Source organism: Panthera onca, chromosome E2, assembly GCF_046562875.1.
Source record: "Panthera onca isolate mPanOnc1 chromosome E2, mPanOnc1 haplotype 2, whole genome shotgun sequence".
NCBI classification, from domain to species: domain Eukaryota; kingdom Metazoa; phylum Chordata; class Mammalia; order Carnivora; family Felidae; genus Panthera; species Panthera onca.
In genome coordinates, this window is record NC_138353.1 from 44,010,078 (window position 1) to 44,035,958 (window position 25,881).

Below are 25,881 nucleotides of genomic sequence, written 5' to 3' on the forward strand. Positions count from 1 at the left end.
CATGGCTTCCAAATCTTCTAAAAACCTTCCAAAAAATGTTTTGTTTTTTTTTTCCCTTCAGTACACTTGGTTACTTCTTTGGAACTTTTTAAATAATGGTAGAAATTGGCTCTATTGTTGTGCTTTTTAAGATTAAAAACAGGGGCACCTGGATGGTTCAGGCAGTTAAGCATCTGACTTCATTCAGCTCAGGTCATGATCTCACAGTTGGTGGGTTTGAGCCCTGTATCAGGCTCTCTGCTGTTAGTGCAGAGCCTGCTTTGGATCCTTGGTGTCTCTCTCTCTCTCTCTCTGTGCCCCTCTCCTGTGTGCACTCTCCCTTTTAAAAATAAACTTAAAAAAAAACAGATATTATGATTATCGATAGTATTTATTATAATTGAATAATGCTTGGGGCACCTGGCTCAGGTCATGATCTCATGGTTTCTTGAGTTTGAGCCCTGCATCGGGCTCTGTGTTGATGGCACGGAGCCTGCTTGGGATTCTCTCTCTCCCACTGTCTCTGCCCCTCCCCCACTCACGCTGTCTTTGTCTCTCTCAAAAATAAATAAACTTTAAAAAATTGAATAATGCTTAATCATCTAGAAACCTTTGATTGTGTCAACAATCCCAAAATATAATAAAAGCAGATATGATCATCCTTTTATAAATGAATAATTGACTTTCCTGTAGTCACGAAAGTCGGGAGGGTGGTGGAGACCCATTTCTCAGGAATTCCCAGTCTACCGTACCTTATCTTGCTGCAGCCCCAGTGATATAATTTATAATGCCTTCTCTCTCTCCCTTCCTCCATTTACAGGTTGCATTTCAAAACCCAAAACACTTGAGTTTTACATTAGCCTCATTTTTCAAATATCTGTCCTGTGGTTTCCTCTATCAATTGAGGATTGAAACATTCAGATTTGCATCAGAATATTTAGCAGTTTAGCACTTTTACCTGTAAGTAAAAGGTGTACTGGCTACTTCAAGGGTTATTTTCACTCCCTAAGATTGCCTTGGATAATTGCCATATAAGAGAAATGGAAGTAAATATTATAGAAGTTACCACTTACTAGTGTCTATTATGTGCCAGTCACAGCAACCTTGCAAGTTACATATCACCCCTATTTTACAAATGAGTGAACTGAGACTCAAAAAGATTAAGAAACTGGCCCGAAGTAACACAGATACTAAGTGTCAACATCAGAATTTGAGTCTGGCTCTGAGAACTATGCTGTTGCCACAGGGAAAAATGATTAATCCAAGGAAGCACACTGTTCTCATGCCCAGGTACAAGGGCTGAGTTCCCAGGTGGTCCTAGGTATAGAAGTGGGCCTGCTTATAGGAAATGGTTTCACTATAAATCAACCCTTCCTATAACAATGTGCTGAACTCATGTTCGCGTGCGCGCACACGTGCGTGCGAGCGTGCATGCGTGTGTGTGTGTGTGTGTGTGTGTGTGTGTGGCTTTGCCCATTTGGCAATGGGTACAGTATTATTGTTAAGCATTCTTTATGTGTATCTTTGAAATTCATCTTCCATTAGTGGAATCTGAGTGTGTGACCTCACACTGCCTACCTTTCTTCCTGCTGATGGTCATGACTGTTTCATCGCTGTATCATCAGAGATTGTGGGTCAGGTAAACATGTAGCTTTCTGTACAGAACTCTGGACATTTGTTGCTTTTCTGACTCCAATAAGTGACATTTAAAAATAATTTCCTTTAAAATGATATAAATTATGAGGCTGTGGAGAAATCGGAACCCTCATACACGGCTGGTGGAAACTGTAAAATAGTACAGCTGCTCTGGAAAGCAGTCTGGCAGCTCTCAAAAAGTCAAACATAGTTACCATATGACCCACCAGTTCCACTTCTAGATACATACCCAAGAGAAATGAAAACATATGTCTGTATAAAAGCTTATATATGAATGCTCATCGCAGCATTATTCATACTAGCCAAAAAGTAGAAACAGCCTAAATATTCATCACCTGCTGAATGGATAAATAAAATGTGGTATATCTTGCATAATGAAGTATTATTTGCCAATAAAAAGGAATAAGGTACTGATTCACACTACAAATGGATGAACTTTGAAAACCTGCTAAGTGAAAGAAGCTCAACACATAAGGCCACACATTGTATGATTCCATTTATATGAAACGTCCAGAATGGACAAATCCACAGAGATAGAAAACCTAGATTAGTGGTTGCCAGAGGGTGGGGAAGAGAGGGGTAAGGGGAGTGACTGATAATGGATACGAGTGATGAAAATATTTTGGAATTAGATATTGGTGATCATTGCACAACCTTTTAAATATACTAAAAATCACTGAATTCTGCACTTTTAAAAATAAAATAATAAACTTAAAAAGTTCAGAATAGTATGGGGCACCTGGGTGGCTCAGTTGGTTAAAGCATCCGACTTCAGCTCAGGTCATGATCTCACAGCTCGTGAGTTCGAGCCCCGTGTTGCGCTCTGTGCTGACAGCTCGGAGCCTGGAGCCTGCTTCAGATTCTATGGCTGCCTCTCTTTCTGCCCCTCCCTTGCTCACACTCTGACTCTTGCTCTCTCTCTCTCTCTCCCTGTCAAAAATAAATATTTTTTTGGGGGGGGCGCCTGGGTGGCTCAGTCGGTTAAGCGGCCGACTTCGGCTCAGGTCACAATCTCACAGTCCGTGAGTTCGAGCCCTGCATCGGGCTCTGTGCTGACCGCTCAGAGCCTGGAGCCTGTTTCAGATTCTGTGTCTCCCTCTCTCTGACCCTCCCCTGTTCATGCTCTGTCTCTCTCTGTCTCAAAAATAAACGTTAAAAAAATTTTTTTTAATAAATAAATAAATATTTTTAAAAAATTTTAATAAAAAAAATTCAGAACAGTAGTTTTCATGGAGCTTCTTGGACTCTGAAGGGTGGATGGACAAGGTTGAGATGTGTGGGAGTAGAGTGAGGGAGTCAAGCCTGAAGGAAAAGTAGAGGCAGGAGGGTGTCAAGAGGGGGGTGAGTATAGAATATCCAATGGAATAAAGACAGACTCTTCAGTAAATGGTGCTGGGAAAACTGGACAGTGACATGCAGAAAAATGAACCTGGACCACTTTCTTACACCATACACAAAAATAAACTCAAAATGGATGAAAGACCTAAACATAAGACAGGAAGCCATTAAAATCCTAGAGGAGAAAGCAGGCAACAACCTCTTTGACCTCAGCCGCAGCAACTTCTTACTTAACATGTCTCTGGAGGCAAGGGAAACAAAAGCAAAAATGAACTATTGGGACCTCATCAAAACAAAAAGCTTCTGCACAGTGAAGGAAACAGTCAGCAAAACTAAAAGGCAACCAACAGAATGGGAGAAGATATTTGCAAATGACATGTCAGATAAAGGGCTAGTGTCCAAAATCTATAAAAAACTTATCAAACCCAACACCCAAGAACAAATAACCCAGTGAAGAAATGGGCAAAAGACATGAATAGACACTTCTCCAAGGAAGACATCCAGATGGCCACCCGACACATAAAAAAATGCTCAACATCACTCATCATCAGGGAAATACAAATTAAAACCACAATGAGATACCACCTCACACCTGTCAGAATGGGTAACATTAACAACTCGGGCAACCACAGATGTTGGTGAGGGTGCAGGGAAAGCCATTACCAGGCCAACCAGTGAGTGATGGAGACTGGAATCAACTCCAGAGCCAAATTCTACCTGTCTCTACTCCCCTTCTCTCTCCATTCCCTTTCTTTTTTTTTTTTTTTTAATTTTCTTTTTTATTTTTTAAAATTTACATCCAAATTAGTATATAGTGCAACAGTGATTTCAGGAGTAGATTCCTTACTGCCCCTTACCCATTTAGCCCATCCGCCCTCCCACAACCCCTTCAGTAACCCTCAGTTTGTTCTCCATATTTGAGTCTCTTACGTTTTGTCCCCCTCCCTGTTTTTATATTATTTTTGTTTCCCTTCCCTTATGTTCATCTGTTTTGTCTCTTAAAGTCCTCAAATGAGTGAAGTCATATGATTTTTGTCTTTCTCTGACTAATTTCACTTAGCATAATACCCTCCAGTTCCATCCACGTAGTTGCAAATGGCAAGATCTCATTCTTTTGATTGCCGAGTCATACTCAATTGTATATCTATATACCACATCTTCTTTATCCATTCATCCATTGATGGACATTGGGGCTGTTTCCATACTTTGGCTATTGTTGATAGTGCTGCTATAAACATGGGGGTGCATATATCCCTTCAAAACAGCACACCTGTATCCCGTGGATAAATGCCTAGTAGTGCAATTGCTGGGTCATAGGGTAGTTCTATTTTTAGTTTTTTTTTTTTTCTTTTTCAACGTTTTTTTTTTTTTTTTTTTTATTTTTTTTTGGGACAGAGAGAGACATAGCATGAACGGGGGCGGGGCAGAGAGAGAGGGAGACACAGAATCGGAAACAGGCTCCAGGCTCCGAGCCATCAGCCCAGAGCCTGACGCGGGGCTCGAACTCATGGACCGTGAGATCGTGACCTGGCTGAAGTCGGACGCTTAACCGACTGCGCCACCCAGGCGCCCCTATTTTTAGTTTTTTGAGGAACCTCCATACTGTTTTCCAGAGTGACTGCACCAGCTTGCATTGCCACCAACAATGCAAAAGAGATCCTCTTTCTCCGCATCCTCGCCAACATCTGTGATTGCCCGAATTGTTAATGTTAGCCATTCTGACAGGTGTAAGGTGGTATCTCATTGTGGTTTTGATGTGTATTTCCCTGATTATGAGTGATGTTGAGCATTTTTTCTTGTGTCGGTTGGCCATCTGGATGTCTTCCTTGGAGAAGTGTCTATTCATGTCTTTTGCCCCTTTCTTCACTGGATTGTTTGTTCTTTGGGTGTTGAGTTTGATAAGTTCTTTATAGTCTCCATTCCATTTTCTGACCTTTCTTAAATCATCATGGCCTCTGCTCTCGCAGACAGTGAATTAAGCCATGGAACCAGTGGATCTTGACATTTTCAGCTGAGCAAGTAAATACTTCTTAATTTCTTGGTTTTCAGGGTTCATTTCAAATGTTTTACCTCCTATTCATGTAAGCCAGTGGTCACAAAGGTAGAATTCACTACCAAGAAGGCAGTAGTGAGACACCTTGGGATAAAGACTCAGTTGTTTCGATGTCTACTTTACAAGCTATTAAGAAGGTGAAAGTACCTTCTCTGCAGAACAGCTGTTTCAATTTTGCCCTAGAGCCACCCTGTCTTTAGTAAAGTTGGAATTTGAAGGGGAGTTAAAGAAGATAAAACAGTGATAGAACTCACAAGTAAAATAGCGAGTTCCTCTTTAGGTTTCTGTTTAAGTACGATATTACTTGACTCTCTAAGGAATCCATCTGTTTTACTAGAACTGCTTTGAGGTAGTGGCTAGAGAGGTACCCTGCCCTTGCTTTTCTCTCCCAAACTAAATAGCAGACAGCCTATGTTACCCTTTATTTCAAATACAAATTAAAATTCCTAATCTCACCAGATGTGATTAAAATGATCCTTGAAACTGTTCACACACTTAATAAGCCCAATTATATTTTTTTATTAACCCTGACATAGTTCCTTTTGTTGCTGAGTCATAAGTTTAACATTTTTAACTGATTGAAGCATCAGTTTATCCTTCTTTGGTCATGTCAAGATCTTGGGCGGTGGTGGAAAAAGTGCACTTAAATGGTATCTGTAGAGTTTTGGCAACTCATCATTAGATTCTTACATTGGACCTTTGTACTCAGTTTTCCTGGCCTTATGGCCTGTCTGCTGGCCATAAGGCCAGCTTGAAAAAGCTGGAAGGTTGGGAATGAATTGAACCTCAGGAATGGATCACAGGCACTGAGCTACAGAGACCTAATTAGGTCATCCCTCCTGTCCACCTGCCAAGGCATGATTGCTAAAGTTTGCTTTCTTAGGAGAAGTCTGTTTTAGAAGCAGGTTTGCACTTGATGTCCAACTTCTTTTTTTTTTTTTTATGTTTATTTATTTTTGAGAGAGAAACAGCATGAGCAGGGGAGAGACAGAGAGAGAGGGAGACACAGAATCGAAAGCAGCTCCAGGCTCTGAGCTGTCAGCACAGAGCCTGAAGTGGGGCTGAACTCACAAACTGCGAGATCATGACCTGAGCCGAAGTTGGACACTCAACTGACTGAGCCACCCAGGCGCCCTGAAGTCCAACTTCTATTTTCCATTATTGGTAGCCTGACTTTAGATAAGGGCAGAAATAATTGTAAAATATCTTTGGCCATTGATTTTTTTTCTTAGTGGTTTAAAACGTTTATTCGTTCATTCATAAAGATTTATCGAGTATCTACCATGTGCAAAGGCACTGTGCTCACTACATTGCTAAAAAAAATGATTCCCTCCCTTCAATGAATTTACATTTGATGCAGGGAGGAGATGGTGGGGGGCAAGTAGTAATCCAGTAATCACATGAACAAATGTGAAATGTGGCTTTGACAGGTGCTATGGAGAAAAATTACATGGTGATATGAGAGCCTGCCTTAGGGACATTTTACTGACAGAGAGCGGGAGGGAAAAATGACCCATAAGCTGAGATATGGGGGATGATTATGAATGAATCTAGTAAAGGGGGCAGGAAAGAGTGTTCCAGACTGAAGGAACAGCAAAACCACGGTACTGTGGCAGGGAGGAGCCTGTAGACAGTGAGGACCGCATGGACGCCTGTGTTCTACAGGACCCTAGGGTCAGTGAAGGAGGTAGCACCAGTCAGCCCCACTCTAACTAGAAGACTCTGCTTTTTTCTCTTTCATTGAGTCTCCTCTAAAGATTTCGTGTGAAAACCAGGTTCTGCTTTTAAAACAACAGCAAATCTCTATTTCTACAAGTCTCTGAATTCAGTTTCAACATTTAGCCTTTATCCATTATGAAAAACATCCTAATTGCAGATGAAAAAGATAAAGCCATAAAGAGTTATTTGTGGCCAGTGGTTTTCAAATAATTTTTTTTTTAGCAGTGGGATCCATTTTCCAAATGAGATCTAATGTGGTGTCAAAGTCGAGTGATCTTTATTTTCTTCTTCATGCCTTTTTTTTTCTTATTTTTTCACACTTTATTAGTATGAACATTTATTGCTTTTATAATCAGAAGATAATATTTTTAAATTATGTGGCTGTTTAGGAAAACAGTCGTTTCATGATAGCAAGGTTCAGGGACTAGCACAAATCGAGACAGATGGCTCCTTCTGTTGTAGTACCCCCTGTTGACCTTTTCACAACTAGGAATTACTAAGGCACAGGGTGACCATGGCTTTTTCACCATGAAATTGTATGATGACAGCAGAAACCTTACTGACAAACAGATGTTTTTCCCAAGTGGGGCTTTTGTTAATGAAATGGTTGCTTAGAAACCAGACCGTAATAGTAACTTTCCTATATTTAGTTTATAAAGTGGTTCAGTTTGGAAAATTATTAAGTCAGAGAATACTAATCAGATAAAATTGAGTATGTTCATTATCTCTTGTCTTGTAATTCAGCAACCAAATAGTTAAGTCGGCAGCAAAATTCCACCCGGATGTGTCTGTCCAGATGCTGTTTGTGACAAGGACATACAAGGAAAATGACAGCTCATAAAGCACCCTGCTCTGCTCTTAACTGTGATTCTCTGGTGGCACGGCATGTTTGATCTTTCAGCAGTATGTATCAGGAGCTGTGACATGGAACACTTATTAGGTTGCTGAGAGGATCAGTTAGGTCAGTGGGTCAAAGATTGTAAAATGTGAAGATAACTCCAAGTTAAGCTCTGAGACAGCCCCTTAAAGGAGGGGCTCAGTAGTGAAGATTTTTTTTTTTTTTTTAGGATACCAGAATTTATAACTGGAATATTTGATATGCTAACCATTACTAATAACAAAGAAACCTCAGCATGTACCCCATTTGTCAGGTGAATTAAAACATTAAATCTTAAATTCAGTCCAGGCAAAATCTAGGAGAAAATACATTTCTGTGTTCCATTTCTGATGATGATGAGACAGCTCAGCTGAAAACAACTATTATGCAGGATAACATATTTAAAACACTTAAAAAGCTAAAAAGCATTAGAGGGCTAACAAGAAAACAGAGACTTCCCAAACCAACATCTTAAGTCAAAATCCTGAAAGGTAAACTGACGACTGTAAGAACCTGCATTTGACCTGCGGGCATTTGATGAAATTAAGCTGTGAGTTTCAAAGCTTTGAAGGGCAAGTTGCAGACATGAAAGCCCAAATCCAACCTGAAGTGGGGAGTCGAATAGAAGACCTCCAACTTTATGCTTAGACTCCAAATAAATACACCTTCAGGCGGATGAGAAGGGCCTGGGAAGGCATCGTCTTGGCACTAAGCAGAGCAGTAAGGAAAGAAAACCTGTCCCTGTGAGGTTGTAATCACTGAATGGGCTACCTCTTCTGCAGATTTGCATTATGGGATTCCACAAATTTCAAGCAGGGAATCAGAGCTTAAAATGTCTACATTGGTAATGTCTTTGGATATCTTTCAGAAACAAAACTGTATCTCCTGTGGAGGAAGGCACCTTTATCCCAGACCCCAAAGAACCCTCCCAATAAGTTTTACTTTTTACTTTTTATTTTTAATTTATTTTTTTTTTAACGTTTATTTATTTTTGAGGCAGAGAGAGACAGAGCATGAACGGGAGAGGGTCAGAGAGAGGGAGACACAGAATCTGAAACAGGCTCCAGGCTCTGAGCGGTCAGCACAGAGCCTGATGCGGGGCTTGAACTCACGAACCGCGAGATCATGACCTGAGCCGAAGTCTGACACAACCGACTGAGCCACCCAGGCGCCCCTATTTTTAGTTTTTTAATAATAAGATTGTTTTTATGGTAATATATATAACATAAAATTTGCTATTTTAACCATATTTATTCACAATGTTGTGTCATAGCTATCTGTTTCTAAAAGATTTTCATCACCCCAAATCCTGTAGCCATTAAGTAATAACTCTCCATTCCCTTCACCCATAATAATTATTTAATTAATAATTATTTTACATTTCATTATGAATAATAAGCAGTATGTAGTCACAAAATACCCAAGCACAAGGAAACAATGTCCCAAGAAGATTTTAGATATTAGAATTGTCACAGATAAACTATGAATTGACCACGCTTAGTATATTAAAATAAATGCAAGATAAGCTTGAAAATAACTTCACAGACTGGAAACAATCAAAACTGATATAGCAGATTTTGAAAAAGACAAATAGAATGTCTAAAAATAAAAAGAATAAGTAGGGGCGCCTGGGTTGCTCAGTCGGTTGGGTTTCTGACTTCGCTCAAGTCATGATCTCAGTTTGTGGGTTCACGCCCCGCATCTGGCTCTGTACTGACGCTCAGAGCCTGGAGCCTGCTTCAGATTCTGTGTCTCCCTCTCTCTCTCTGCTCCTGCCCTGCTCACACTCTGTTTCTCTCTCTCAAAATAAATAAACATAGTACAAAATTAAAAAAAAAAAAAGAATAAGTAAAATTAAAAACATAATGGATGGGTTTTACAACAGATGCAGCTGAAGAGAGAATTAATGAACCACAAAGTAGAAAGGAAAAAAATTAATGCAGAATGAAGCACAGAGAGACAATAGTTTCCAATGGAGGAGTCAAAAAGGAAAGACTAATGAATTTGATCTCTTAAAAGTTTAAAACTCACTTATGTAAAAAATAACCTTAATGAAACCGCAAAATATGATTACAGGAAAATTGGTGGCAAAAAGGACAAGCATCATTCTATAGAGACAGAAAGTAGATCTGAGGTTGCCTAGAGCTGGGGAGTCTGGGTAGAAAAAGAAACTGATTGCTAAAGGGTAGATTTCTTTTTGGAGTGATGAAAATGTCCTGAAATTAAATAGTGATATTGGTTGCACAACCATGTGAATACAGTAAAGACTACTGAATTATACACATTAAATTGTGAATTTTATGGCATGTGAATTATATTTCAGTAAATCTGTGGTTTTTTTTTTACAAAAATGACAAGCCAACAGTCAATGCCTTAACTACATAAAGAGCTCATAGAGATCAATATAATAAAAATCTCTAGTAGATAAATGGATAAAAAAATAAATAGGCAATTCATGGTAGAGAAAAAATAATAAGATTTTGGTAAAATATTTGACTTTTCTAATAAAGAAGGTAGGTTAAAATAATAATTAAATGTAACTTTTTATGCCATTTACAAAACACACACACACACACACACACACACACACACACACACACACACATATTTTAAAGAGAAAATCCAGTACTGCCCAATGCACTCTTGAGCACTCTTGGTAGGGAAACTAATGGGAACATATTTGAAATTCAGTTTTGAAAATGTTTATGCCCTTGGAGTCCGTTATTTCTCTTTGGGGAATCTACCCTAAGAGTGTAAATAGGAGGTTGATGCCTATCGTAGTTCTGTCTAAAAGATCTATTAAATTTTTCCCACACTGAGTGCAGTTACCTCTTGGGCCCAGTCATAGCTCTCACTTGAAGAATCTAGTACCTTTTGCAGCACAGCTCACTTGTCCCTTCTCCAGGAAGCCCCACCCCCATCCCACACCCTTTTTTGACTCCTCTTTCTCTGTGCTGTCGTTTTCCCCAAACCTGCCATATTAACCACACTGTCTTGTGTTGTTGTTGTTTTTTTAATGTTTATTTATCTGTGAGAGAGAGAGACAGAGCGTGAGCAGGAAGGGACAGAGAGAGAGGGAGACAGAATCTGAAGCAGGGGCCAGGCTCTGAGCTGTCAGCACAGGCTCTTAGTTGTCATTGGCTGATTTGTCCTTCTCTAGCGGGACACTGTCATATTACATTTGTATCACTTAATAACAGTATCTGGCACATAATACACTATTAATAGGTGAATGCATGAAATGGAAATTCTTTCCATTGCCTTTATTTAAAGATGTTTTCCAAACATTATGATTCATGCCATAGCTGCAGAGTACTTCTATATGCTCTTATATAACTGATTTGTGTTTTTTTGCTGTGTTCCCCCTCTTTTTTTTTTTTTTTAAGATTTTATTTGTTTGTTTGTTTGTTTAAGTAATCTCTATACCCATTGTGGGGCTCAAACTCACAACTCTGAGATCAAGAGGCACATGTTCCACCAAATGAGCCAGACAAGTGCTCCCCTTCTCCCTCTTTTTGTTTCTAGTGTTTATTTGTTTGTTTTTGAGGGGAGGTGGGGAGAGCGTGAATGGGGGAGGGGCAGAGAGAGAGAGGGAGACAGAGAATCTGAGCTGTCAGCACAGAGCCCCATGAGGGGCTTGAACTCACCACCCATGAGATCATGACCTGAGCTGAAGTTGACCAGTTAACCAACTGAGCCACCCAGGTGCCTCATTTCTCCCTCTTTTTAACTGAAGTCAAATTTTAAAGAAATCCTTTCTGTTTCTACCGTCCTATGTAATAATATTACTATTAAAGTGTTCAGGGTTATCATTGGACCACTTCAAATGATCTAGTGTGAAAGCCATGACATCTGGGGAGGATGCCATCTCCCCCCATCCTCCCTTAAAAAAGAAAGCTGTTAAAATAAAATGAAATTGTCCATAATGAAAACTGTATGTGAGTGTGTGTGTGTGTGTGTGTGTGTGTGTGTGTGTGTGTGTGTGAGTGACAGAGAGAGAGAGAGAGAGAGAGAGAGAGAGAGATTGATTCAAGGAATGGTGTATGAATGAGCAGGCACTAAAATGTTTGTGTTGATTTCAGGTAATTAAAAAAAATACTAGATTATAATTTATATACCATACAATATGCCCTTTAAATGTCAACTAGGATAGCTATTAGTATATTCATACAGTTGTGCATCTATCACCACAGTCAATTTTACACCATCTTCATTACCTTAACAGAGACTCACTTCCCTTAACTTTCACTCCTCAATGCTCCCTCCCATACCTCCCAAAGGTGATTTTTATTTTACTTTCTTCTTTTGCTTTTCTCTAGTATTTGAATCTTTTACTGTGACCATGCATTATTTATGCCACCAGGGTTAAAAAACAAAACAAAACAGTCAAGTTTTTTTGATTGCGCAAGCAAATTTTTAAAGGTTTCTCCTTTCCCCTCTATTTATGGGTGTCCTACTTAGCACAGGGATTTTAACCTGAGGGCTGTGTGGACTCCTAGAGGGTCTGTGACTAGGTCTGGTCACTCCCAGAAATTACAGGCAGGGTCTATGTGTGTATGTGCCTTTATCAGAGGAGAAGGGGCTCTGTGGGTGAAGTTTATAATAGCTCTGCCTGGTTTCCATGTGAAACTACAGTTTAAGTCCTACACGTCATGGTTACTGATTTGACAACAAACACTTTCCAAGCAAGTCCTAGCCTGGAGTGCCTATCACAGACTTGCCTAATCATCTCATCAGGACTTCTGCTAGGCTTAACTAAGGAAAAAAGGAGCATTTCGTTAGAGTTTATATCTTGCCTGTATCACTGCTTGGTGCCCAAAGCACAGAGCAAGTCCCCTAGCTCCGAGACACTGGAGAACATGAGAGATCAGCCCTGTCTTGTTAGAGCTTCAGGCCAGGCAACAACTCCCCCGGGAGGCGTTGCTTCCCTCGGAAGGAATGAGAACCTGACGCATCCATCAGCTCTGCTGATGCTGCAGCTTCTCCTCACATTCGCTTGAGGTGAAATGCCAGTAGAAAACGGGAGAAAATGAGTCCGCGGTTTAGGTAGATACTCCTCCTGCAGGACCACCCATCTTGGGATCTGGAGGAGATGTAGAGACTTTTATTTTTTGCCAAGATTCAGCTAAAAGAGAACCATTCACTGTTTTATGGGAAACTAGAAGCCCCTCTTTTCTTATCAGGAAATGTTTTGATATCATAAAGAGAATGTTAATGTATTTTTTTTAACTCTGGGAAAGCTACATAAAGAGAATTAAACAAATGGCATCCTGCTTTTTTATTTCTCACCCTGGAACAGCTGAAATGTGAGTTTTTTGGATGTGTAGGGCAGTGATTACCCTCAAAGCAGCGGTAATTGCTATTTTCTTTTCCTTCCTTCCTCACTTACGCCTTCAGCCAGTATTAGGGCAGCTTTGTGCATATTTCTGCACATACAACAGAATGCTTGATCATTGTGGTGGTGTTGAGGCTCAGTGTTTCTCAGCTCTCTTCCTTACCCCTTCCTCTCTGTCACCCACAGGTGTTCAATAGAGGCAGCCCTGTCTGACAAGGTGGACTCTAAGCTTTTTGGTGCTATTTTGGATTTTATTTATTTGGGGAGCATAGTAGAATAAGAGATTTAGGGGACTTGCAGTAACAGGTAGAGTGGAGGTGTTTGAGAATCACTGGTTAAGTGAAGAAATGGGCAGAAAACATGAATAGACACTTCCCTAAAGAAGACATCCGGATGGCCAACAGGCACATGAAAAGATGCTCAACGTTGCTCATCAGGGAAATACAAATCAAAACCACACTCAGATATCACCTCATGCCAGTCAGAGTGGCCAAAATGAACAAATCAGGAGACCATAGATGCTGGCGAGGATGTGGAGAAACGGGAACCCTCTTGCACTGTTGGTGGGAATGCAAATTGGTGCAGCCACTCTGGAAAACAGTGTGGAGGTTCCTCAAAAAATTAAAAATAGACCTACCCTATGACCCAGCAATAGCACTGCTAGGAATTTACCCAAGGGATACAGGAGTACTGATGCATAGGGGCACTTGTACCCCAATGTTTATAGCAGCACTCTCAACAATAGCCAAATTATGGAAAGAGCCTAAATGTCCATCAACTGATGAATGGATGAAGAAATTGTGGTTTATATACACAATGGAGTACTACGTGGCAATGAGAAAGAATGAAATATGGCCCTTTGTAGCAACATGGATGGAACTGGACAGTGTTATGCTAAGCGAAATAAGCCATACAGAGAAAGACAGATACCATATGTTTTCACTCTTATGTGGATCCTGAGACACTTAACAGAAACCCATGGGGGAGGGGAAGGGGAAAAAAAAAAAAGGAGGTTAGAGTGGGAGAGAGCCAAAGCATAAGAGACTCCTAAAAACTGAGAACAAACTGAGGGTTAATGGGGGGGTGGGAGGGAGGGGGGGGGTGGGAGGGAGGGAAGGGTGGGTGATGGGTATTGAGGAGGGCACCTTTTGGGATGAGCACTGGGTGTTGTATGGAAACCAATTTGACAATAAACTTCATATATTGAAGAAAAAAAAAAGAGAATCACTGGTTAAAAACTGGAACCCACGAAAATCCAAGTTCTCAATTTCCTTTTGTATGGCTCCTCTGTTACCACTAATGTCAGCAGCATCTCAAGTCAGAATCATTTGTGAATTTCATTAACATCACTTACCTCCCTTTTTGACATGCTAAATAAAGATACCAGCTAGGAATGAAGCAGTCCCTAGGAAGCCCAACTAGACTCAGTAGAGAATTCTGGCCTGTCTCTTCTGGGATGCAGTGTGCAGAGTGCCTCTCCTTCCTCTGACCTTGAAGTTGAATAGAAAGTAAATTTTATGGAGTGAGGCTAAGAGCATATACTTGAAAATGTAAGGTTTGGGGCACCTGGATGGCTCAGTCCGTTAAGTGTTCAACTTCAGCTAAGGTCATGATCTTACAGTTCATGGGTTCAAGCCCTGTGTTGGACTTCGTCCTGGCAGCAGTGATCCTGGTTGGGATTCTTTCTCCTTCTTTCTCTGACCCTCCCCCACTCTCTCTTTCTCAAAATAAATAAATAAACTAAAAAAATAAAACAATAATGTAAGGTTGCTGTCTTTGGGCTTATATCATTATTCCAGCAGTTATTTTCTCCATGACCTCTAGGGGGGGCTGTGGCATAGTAGAGTGCAGGTTTGCCCGTCTGTTCTGCCATGTGCCAAAGATCTTGGGTCATATTTTTCACCCATCTATCTGTTCCTCAGTTTCTCCCTTTGTAAAATTAGGAATAATAATAATACCTACTTCAAAAGATTGTTGGGAGCATTAAATGGATGAGTGCATATAGAAGTCATTAGAATGGACTGGCATGTTGAAAACACTCAGTAAATGTTAGGAATGTTACTGTCTTTTCTATTAGATTTTTATTTATTGCAGTAATACTTTTTGATCCAAATGGCTCTCATTAAGTATAGTTAACTGTCAGTAAATATAGATTATTCACTCCTTTTAACATTCCCCCTCCAAAATGGGAAGTAGAAAAGAATGAAAAAAAAAATTTTTAACATTTATTCATTTTTGAGAAACAGAGAGAGACAGAGCACAAGTGGGAGAGGCGCAGAGAAGGAGAAAGGGAGACACAAGATCTGAAGTAGGCTCTAGTCTCCGAGCACAGAGCCCGACATGGGGCTTGAACTCACAAACCACGAGATCATGACCTGAGCTGAAGTCGGCCACCCAATCAACTGAGTCACCCAGGCACTCAGGGAAGTAGAAAATAATTTAAGCAAACACGTTGACATTATTTTACTGTTCGAATGTATTATTTAAATTCTTTTTTTTTTTTACTTAATTTTTATTTTGTGAGAGAGTGAATGAGAGAGGGAGAAGGATAGAGGGAGAGAGAGAGAGAGAGAAAGAGAGAGAATCTTAATTTGCGCTGGGCGTGGAGCCCAATGTGGGGCTCAATCCCACAATCCTGGGATCATGACCTGAGCTGAAATCAAGAGTTGGATTAGGAGTAATAATAATACCTACTTCAAAAGATTGTTGGGAGCATTAAATGAGCCAACTGAGCCACCCAGGCGCCCCTCGAATGTATTATTTAGATCCTGATTTAAAGAGATAGACTCTAGGTACGGTTCTTAACAAACCTTTAGCTGTTAACTGTGACAGTTTATTAGTCTAACCCTGTTTTTTCTTCAGGCCTGGGTAACACCAACTCATATTGTATCTTTATAAATTTGTTGGGGCTTGTCCACACTTAGCAGAGGTTTGGAGCTGTTGAGAAACTTAACATCGAATTGGCATGCTAGACGTTGTCTTTTACTCTAATTATAAAGACAGACCAGCCATCCAGTGGAATTCTCCACACTTCCTTGATTTAATAACCAACTTCCCCAGTTTGTGTAACTTCCTGGATTCTTGGAGCTGAAATTACTGTTGGCTTTCATCATAATGAGAGGGCTCTAATGCAACAACTGAAGTACCTTGCTAAAAGGAAGGGTATTTTCCTTCCCTTCAGGTTTTAGCCTTTTGTATCTTTGTGTTGTAGAGCTGCAAGAGAGGATAGTCACAGATTAGTGATGATCTTTGGGAATCAGAAGGAAAATTCTCCTGTGCCTGGCCTCTTCGCTTACCCATTATTGTTCTTACAGTGAGCTTCCTCTACAGGTTAATAGCATTGTATCTTCTTTGTAGTTTCAAATATAAACTTACTTTTATTAATTTGAACATAGTTCGTAAAGAGTCACAAAGCTTATCCCCTGTCCTGCTTCTTTCCCCTTTGAAGTTCCAGTCCCCAGAGATAACCATTCCCCTCCCACCCCTTTTTAAGTAGTTTCTTCTAGTGATTACCTCCTTATTTATAAATAAATTGCTCACACATATTTCTTGTGATTTAACAAACTTTGGACATTATCTACTCATTTTCCATGTGTTGGATGAGGATTTAATGCCAGCACACACATGCACACCTGTACATACCCCTTCCCTCCTGCCCTTTCCCCATCGTGATTTTTGGCTACATCATTGGGCTGTATTTACTATTGATTACTTGGATATTATTCATTGCTGAGCCTAGTTCAGTCTTCCTTTCTTATACATTTGTTTAGTTTTCTGTGTAATTATTGCTAAGTTCTTCCTAATTATTTAACAGCTGTATCGAATACGTATCATTATGTCATTCCATCTTTGTTCTCTTTACCCAGACTTCAGCCTTTGACACCTATCCCATTCTCTTTGTCCTTGTTTTGGGGTTTATACCTTTTTATTCCTTAATTGTCACTTCAGTAGGATTTTTTAACTTATATTTTTAAAATTTATATTTGATAGATAGTGTATTACATAGCTCAAAGTTCAAAAGGTAGAAACAGACACAGAATAAAAACTTTCTCTCCTATCTTTCCCCATTTCCCTCCCCAGAAATAACCGATATCATTAATTTATTGTGTATCCTTCCAGGAATATTTTATAGTATAGTTTCCTTTTGTATAGAAATGGTTGAATTCTATACACATTGTTTTGCACTTTGCTTTTTACCTAACAGTAGATTTTAGAATTTATTCTATAACAGTTCTTAAAAAGCTTTTTTATTTTTTATTTAAAAAATTGTTTTTAATGTTTATTTATTTTTGAGAGAGAGAGAGAAGAGAGAGAGAGAGCATGAGAAGGGAAGGGGCAGAGAGAGAGGGAGACACAGAATCTGAAGCAGGCTCCAGGCTCTGAGCTGTCAGTACAGAGCCTGACACGGGGCTTGAATTCACGAACTGTGAGATCATGACCTGAGCTGAAGTCAGACACTTAACCAACTGAGCCACCCAGGTACCCTAAAAGCTTTTTTAAATTTTTTTATGGATACACTGTATCACATTGTGTGAGTGACCACAACTTAATCAGTCCTCTACTGATGAATACTTAATTTGTTTCCAGTCTTTTCTTTACCAGTAGTGGTAGAGTGATGATTTTGTACATAAGTAATTTTCTCCTTGTGCTTGTGTATCTGCTAGGACAAATTCCGAGAATAGAATTTCTGGCTTAACACAGGACTTAGAATTTTAGATGTATTATATTTTCTTACACTTGTAAGACAGATTCTGTGAAATGTGAAATATTTGACTTTTTTCCCATTCAAGTGACAAATCCTTTTCCCCTTCTGTCCACCCGCACCCTATATAGGGGCAACCAAAATAGGTTTGAATACAAAAGTAAGTGGATACTTTGCTCTTGGAGGTGGATTTCCCTTTATATTTAAGATGTGATATATTATTTTCTCCCCTTTTCTTCTATTCTAAAAACCTAAAAGGGTAGATATGAAATAGCTTTTATCATACTTTCAATAATAACTTTTTGGGATATAATTCACATACCATACGATTCACTCATTTAAAATATACAATTTAGTGGTTTTAGTGTATTCACAGAGTGTGAACCCATCATCACAATCATTTTAGAAGGTTTATATCGCTCCAAAGGAAACTCCACATCCATTAGCCCTCACTCCCTATTTCCCCCTACCTCCTACAGCCCTGGGTAACCACTAAATCTACTTTCTGCCTATAGATTCACCTATTCTGGATATTTCATATAAATGGAATCACACAATATGTGGGTTTTTATGTTTCTTACCGTTTTGTCTCAGAAGTACCTGAGAAGTTTGAGTGAGTAGGTGGTTTTTCAGGTTGATGTGGGCATTTGGGGAGATAGGTTGTTCTCTGCCCAGGAGAAGGGGGCAGGTTAGTTTCAAAGTGGAGATTGGCTTAGCAGATTCTTGGGAAAGAGCCAGTCAGCAAAGACATTCAGAGCTAAACTATCTTTCCTACAATGCAAGAGCATTGTGTAAGGTAAGACTATACCTAGACTATTTTTACTGCTGAAGATCTACAGAATCAGTGAACAGCTTGCTGAGGAATCATCTTGAAGTCAGTGCTGTTGGGATTAGAATACATTTCTGGCTTTGCAAGGGAAGTCTTTGGGGGAAACACACAGTTATTTTACAAAGTTGACTGTCTCTATTTTGTTGCATGATATACTTTAAATAATATTTTTTTTCAGTTGAGTTAATTTGCTTATATCCCGAGCTTTGCCAGAAAATACAGATCAGAACGCTTTCATGAGCCCTAGCCGGTTTTAGATTCACCTTTACCTTCTACGTCACTTACCTGTTATACCATACCTTGAAGTGCGTAGTCATTTTCCTGCAGTCAGAGCAGGGGCAGGTATCTCTCCCAGACTCATTTGGTTCTTATTTTGCCAAAAGGATTGATGTGTCATGTTTCCTTGAAGCCTGTGCTGACCCAGAAGTTACCCCACTTTCAAATTACAAAGGAATTATCAAGTGCAAGGGACCAAGGGTCATGTGAAGGTTACGGCCGTGTTTCCTCCATTGTCAAAATTCAGGGAGCTTTCAAATAAGAAACAAAAACGGTCACACAAAATTTCATCTCTTTAATTGTTCTGCAGTCTTAACCATCATATGTAATTCTCTTTGCTGCTTGGTGTAAGAGTGAGGAGGGAGGTGCCCTTGTCCTCTAGGGATTTATAAACTCCTAGGTGGCAGCTGTATCCTAGACGGTAAAACTCAAACAGTCAGAGGGCCATTTGGCAGCAGTCTGGGGAGCAGGCCAGCAAGAAGATAAACAGTTGCTAACCTGGGACTGTGGGAAACAAGGAAACCAGGCTTTGCTATTGGCAACCTTTTAATGCAAGAGTGGAAGGATTTAAAGCTCCCTAGTGGAATTAAAAGTTTGGCATTATAGGAAAAGTACTTAAGTAAGTAAATAAATACATACATAAATAAATCATTTTTTTTTTTAAATCTGAAGAAGGATATGTTAGGATTCCTTTGGATGAAAAAAAATCATATCGGCATACACATAAAAGGATATTTATTGATTTATTTATGTAGAGTCTAAGTGGGTGGAAATACAGTTGAATCCAGAGGCTCAAAGTGTGATTATCAGGTCTCTTCCTTTTCTCTTTCGCTCTCTTGGCTTGATCCTCTTCTGTGTTGGCTGTATTTTTGAGGGGGCTTTCTCCACATAGTGGCCACAGGCAGCTCTAGGCTAATAACTTCAACAGGGAAAACACACACACACACACACCCCAAAACCCTATTTGTCCCAGTAGTTGCAATGTGGGATCCAGAATTGAGTCTCATTGCCCATTACTGAGCCCATCATTATGTGGGCTTGGGGTGGAATGTCCTAACTGGCCAGATGAGTTCACACACGAAGGGGGGAGAAAGTGGGCAGTTGGCTCCACTTAAACCACTTAGACTAAGTGTAGGAAAAGGATAGTTCCCAAAGGACCATCAGGTGTTGCTACCAGAAGACAGAGTAGATGCTATGTGCAGCCAGATCTCTGCCTGCTACAGAGAGGAAATCAAGAGCTCACCTGGTTTTGAAGTAGATAGCAAGATAATGTTGTTAGAGGTAAATATGTGTTCTCTGCTAAAGATTAATGAGAGGAAATAGGCATAAACAACATAGGAGGGACTTCAGTAATAAATGTTTTTCAGAAAAGCTAGAAATAGATCAAAGTTTTATTAAGCAGACCCCATTTTCCCACCGATTTCCATTATAAAGTCACAACTGTATTCCTAAAAGGGAACAAATCCACCAGATTTCTCACTTGGGAACTTCTGATGAAAAAGCAGTTATGGTTGCTGTAGATCTGTGGTGCCTACCAGAGCTTGCGATGTAGCAGTGGTACAATTCTCCCAGAACTGCGGTTACCAACTACCAATTCACTTTTGCTTTGGGCTTCTTCAGATTTGGAAGCTGTTTCCTTTCCCTCCCTTAGTAAACAATCTCCCTCCCTTTCTCTCTCCCTCTCTCTCTCTTAAGAGAGAGAGAGGGAGAGAGAAAGAGAAGAGGAAAGGGGCCGAGGGAGAGAGAGAGAAAGAGGAAGAGAATCTTAAGCAGCCTCCACGCTCAGCGCGGAGACTCACATGGGGCTCAATCTCGCGACACTGGGATCATATGCTCTGAGCTGAAATCAAGTCTGATGCTCAACTGACGGTGCCACCCAGGCGCCTCTATTTATCTTTTCTTAGCCACTGACATTTTTCCTTTGCTAAGATAGCTTTAACTTCATCTTGGACATCCAAGAACTTTCCCATCGTTTTGCATAATAGAGCTAACTACAAATGCAGTGTCTCATTGTGCCAACAGGGGAACTGTCTGATTCAGGTTCTGTCACAGCCTGAAACTTCCTTAAGAGCAGAGCTTTTGCTTTTATAAGATTGGAGGCCAGATAAAGGAAGTGGTGGTTAGGACCACATGCAGGGACTTCCCAGGCTTTTTGGAAGCAATGAAAAGGTAGGGGTGGGGAAGGCAGAAAAGAAGCAGGTACAGGCAGCCTTTAGCAAGTGTACTGCCTTTGTGTATATCTGACTTACCAGAGAATGGAATCACAACCTACAACATAGAAAATAGTATGTAGACTTTGCCTGCACGAATGTCAAGTTCAAACGGGAGATTGGCAAACTCAGATGAAAAATTATTAAAGATTTCTTAAGCATTTCTATTACTCCTTCCCCATCTTTCTTAATTCCTGAAATTTATATCAAGACTATATCTTTGAACTCTTTTATTAATTCATTCATTCAACAAATAGTTACTGAGTGCCTGCTGTGTGCTGGCACTCTTCTAGGCATGGAGGCTACAGCAGGGAAAAAACAAAATCCTTCACTTTGCAAATTTTACCTTCTGAGGAGGAGACTAGTCGATAAATAAGCAAATGCCATATATAATGTGTATAGTGCTAAGAAGAAAAATCAAGCATAAGGAGTGGTAGGAGAAGGAGGCTGCCATTTTATATGTGATAAGTGTGATATTTGAGCAGAGACATGATGGGGCTTGGGGAGCAAGCCCTAAGGCTACCTGTAGGAGGAGAAGCCTGGGCAGAGCGGGATGTCAGAGGAAGACAGTAGACCTGAAGCAGCGTGGTCTACTCTAAGAACAGTGAGGAGGCCAGAGGTGCTGGAGGATAGTGAGCAGGGGAGAGTAGTGGTAAAAGATGAGGTCAGTGAGTGAGCAAAGGCAGGTGGAGATGGGGTTTGCTCATAAACAAGGGAGAGGGAAACCATTGAGGGCTTTGGGCAGAAGAATGATGGGGCCTGATTTGGTTTAGCCAGATGGTTCCAGCTGTGATGAAGGTAAATGGTAAAAGCAGACGGGCCAATTAGGAGATTATTGGAGGGGAAAAAAAGGAAATCAACAGGCCAGAAATAATGGACCAGAGTAGTTGAAGTAGAGGTGGTAAAAAGAAGCAGTCTCTTCCCGGATATATTTTGAAACCTGTATTTCTTTCCTTTGTTTTTCTTTTCTTCTTCCCCACTATTCTTTAAAAGCGTGTAACGTTTTCTTCCCAAGTAACCCAATTTGTATTTATATAATTTTGAGACTAGGGGCTTTATTTCTAATTCTGTCATAGATCATATATCCCCTCCTCTCTCCGTCCGTGTAAAGTTTGCTCGATATGGGGCGGGGCTCAGATAATGATTACACATCTAGGAGGTACTGGCATGATGGGAAAAGGAATCAGGAAGTGAAGGAGTCTCCCCTTATCTGCAGTTTGCCTTTCCACAGTTTCAATTAGCCTCGGTCACCTGTGGTCTGGAAGCAGATAATCCTCCTTCTGACTAAATCATCAGAAGGTCAGTAGTAGCCAAACACTGTCACAATGCCTGCGTCACTGACCTCACTTCGTCTGCTCATGTAGCCATTTTATTATCTCACGTCATCACAAGCAGAATGTGGGCGAATACAATACATTAAGATATTTTGAGAGAGAGAAAGACCACATTCACATAACACTTATGACAGTTGTTATTGTTATTGCAATTGTTCCAATTGTTCTCTTTGATTAGTTATTGTTGTTAATATCTTATTGTGCCTGATTTATAAATTAAACTTTATTAGGGGCACCTGGGTGGCTCAGTAGGTTGAATGTCCGACTTCCACTCAGGTCATGATCTCATGGTTTGTGGGTTCAAGCCCCACATCAGGCTCTGTGCTGACAGCTCAGAGCCTAGAGCCTACTTCAGATTCTGTGTCTCCCTCTTTCTCTGCACTTTCCCTGCTTGCACTCTGTCTCTCTCTTGCTCAAAGATAAATAAACATTAAATCAAAAAATAAATTAATTAATTAAACTTTTTCATAGGTAGGTATGTATAGGAAGAAACATAGAATATAGAGTGTTTGGAACTATCTGCAGTTTCAGACATTCACTGCGGGTCTTGGAACATATCCCCTGCGAATAAGGGGGGGCTACTACCATACTTGGAAGAGAGACTCAAGAGCAGGACCTTCCCCACTTCTGATCAAGGAACTCAGCCATAAGTATAGGTCTCCTACTGATCATGCCCAAAATGCTCTGAAGATATTTCCTTGTGGAAATTACTCTCATCGTTGACAGTTTTACAGAGAATACTCATATTGGAACAGAGAACCGCAGCAAAGACAGGAAGCACTGCTGTGCTTTGGCAGGAATAATACTAGTCATAGAACCATAGAGTCTCAGACTTGGAGGGCTCTCTGGAGGGTATTTAATCCAGTCTTCTCCTGCTGCTTGTGAATCCCTGCCACAATATATAATCATCTACCCTCTGCTTTAAGAGACTAGAATCCAAGGGCGCCTGGGTGGCTCATTTGAGCATCAGGTTGAGCGTCTGACTTTTGATTTTGGCTCCAGTCATGAACCCAGGGTGGTAGGATTGAGCCCCAAGTCAGGCTCTGTGCTGAGCATGGAGCCTACTTAAGACTCTCTTTCTCTCCTTCTCTCTCTCCTCCTCTCTCCTCCTCCCCCTCTCTCCTCCTCCCCCTCTCTCTCTCCCTCACTTGCACTCTCTGTCTCTCTCTCTCAAAAAAAAAAAAAAAAAAAAAAAAAAGAGTCTAGAATTCATAAATCATAGAATGCCAGTGCTGGAAGTGATCTTAGAGAACACATAGGACTGAGACTAGAAGAATCCAGGAGTCTGAACTCCCAGACCCGTGTTCTCTGCTCTCACTATGCTGTCATTCCAAATAAAGGGCAGCCCTTCCTGGTAGAATTACAGAGGTGGGTTTAAGTGTCTCAGTGTTCATCCCGTCACAGGCTGTCTGGGTTTATTTGCTTTCCAATTTTAAACCATAATGAATCCTTTCTTTTTATTTTTAACCCCAGGGGTTGCCTTGCTCTCAGATGTGTACCCTGAGAAAATCTTGCTTGGCCTGTTGGCTCAGTATGACGGTGGTAAAGACAAGCACACACCAGAGACCAGAATGAAAGTCGGGGAAGTCCTGATGCGAGTTGTCAGGGCATTAGGTGAGTTTTCCACGGCCTGGAAAATGGCGGGGGGCAGTATGGCTTCAGAACCAAAGTCTGTGTACCTTGGAGGTTTCTTATGCTAGCAAGGGGAGGACAGTTTCAGGGCTGAGATGAACTACTTCCTGCTCAAGGATTTAGCAACAATCCACACGCCCACTAAGGGATTGGCAGCAATAGTGCCTGTTTTCCTACCACTGCTTGTTCTCCGCCCCTCAGCTATGTTGGGGCCTGATTTTCGTTGGAGCTGGAATGAGAAGTTTCACACTGGCTGAGCAGCAGCAGGAGGAATGTCAGACAGGGAAGGAATAGCACTAGCTCTTGTTGAATGGCTACTGTGTGCCAGGTCGTCTGCATATATAGTCTCATCTAGTTTTCCCAACAAATGCTACAGAGAGGCTGTTGTTAGACCCGTTTTATAGGTGAGGAAATCGTGGTGCAGAGACCTTCAGCAGTTTGTCCCAAGACACTTTCAGCTGGTAAATAGTGGTGCTGAGAATTGAACCCCCCAACTCAAAGGACGTTGCTCCAGACTACATAAGCTGAGAGTTGTAAGTAAGAGCATGAGCTCCTGGGTCACAATATCTGGGTTCAAATCTCAAACTGCTGCTTATTGGCTATGTGACCATGGAAACATTTCTTAACCTCTTGGTACTTCAGTGTCATCGTGTATAATATGAGGATATTAATAGCACTTACCTCATAGGGCTATTGTAAGGATTAAATAAGGTAATACTTGGAATAGTGTTTGGCACACAGTACAGGCTCAATAAATTTTCATTTTTGCTAACAAGAAAGATTGCTTTTTTAAAGAAAAGAAATACTTTATTATTTACTACTTATTGAGTACCCTTAAGGGGCTGGGAGATGGGACACTGGGGAGTCAGGACAAAGAAAACAATTGTTCACGTTAAAGATGGGGGTTAAATTAAGATAAACTAACAAATTTCTCCATAAGTCAAAAAGTATACTGTTGTTATTTTTATATCGGGCTATATAACATAGAATTGGGAGGGGGTTCTTTAACTTGCATTACATAAACTTAGCCATTGACTGCTACACTGAATATAGATAGCTTGAAGCCTTAAAATAAGGCAAACCAGTCGTTCAAGTGTGGCCAGTGGTATATAGTATCCATTGAGCCAACCAGCTGCCATGTTGAACTTGGAGAATTAAGGTGTGTTTGGGGGCCATATTCTCACTCTGTATGTCTGTGTCACATTACATTAAGAGATGTAGTAGCATGAGTGGTTAATATTTCGGCCTGAAAACAATGCCACACCGAACTGGACTTCTTCTTTAATCTAGATCAGCATCTTCTCAAGCACCGATAGATTTGTTCTCGGCCCTTTAGTAATTCCATCATGTATCCCCTAGCCTGTGACCTAAGGCAGAGAGAGAAGTGATCTCAGCTTCAGTTTGACTAATTTGTCTGTGAGCTCATAAATGTTACTCTACCCAATAGGTGAAGATTTTGGAGAACAAAATAGCTTTTTGCCACTTGCTTTGAGAAATCACACTGATTTCTTCTTTACCAGCATTCAAAGTATTTACAAAGCTTCTGAATAACCATGCATTATTTCTTCAGATATAGCCCTGAATTTTCCTAATTTCTGGGCGTCCCTCCTGGTTAAAAAAGAGGACCTAGATCTCTACCCACTTAAATAATTTTTTTCTGCCTAAATCTTTTGATTAGTGAAAGAAAAATCTCATGAAAGTGAAATTTAGAAAAAAAAAATGTTTTCTAGTCTTTAAAGAAAGACCAACTTTCTATATTTGCCTTAGTCCTAAATATGGATCCGAAACATACCAGACAAGTGCACCATTATAAGAAATCATTCTCTCACAGGAGGTGTGAATGTTAAGCTTCAAGTATCTCAGGTCCAAGTGCAACCTGTGACTTCTATTTGCGTCTATCATTGGGATTATCGGAGCTAAGAAGGAACGTATGCCATACAT

The 25,881-nt window shown here is 40.4% G+C and overlaps 1 protein-coding gene across 1 annotated transcript in view; it reads left to right on the forward strand.

The window, feature by feature from the left end:
* TANGO6 (transport and golgi organization 6 homolog) overlaps positions 1 to 25,881 on the forward strand; it is a 193,116-nt gene that overhangs the window by 86,996 nt on the left and 80,239 nt on the right. The window contains exon 15 of the mRNA XM_060650333.3: positions 23,782 to 23,922. Coding sequence (XP_060506316.2) covers positions 23,782 to 23,922 — 141 coding nt within the window. The remainder of the gene's footprint in view (positions 1 to 23,781; positions 23,923 to 25,881) is intronic.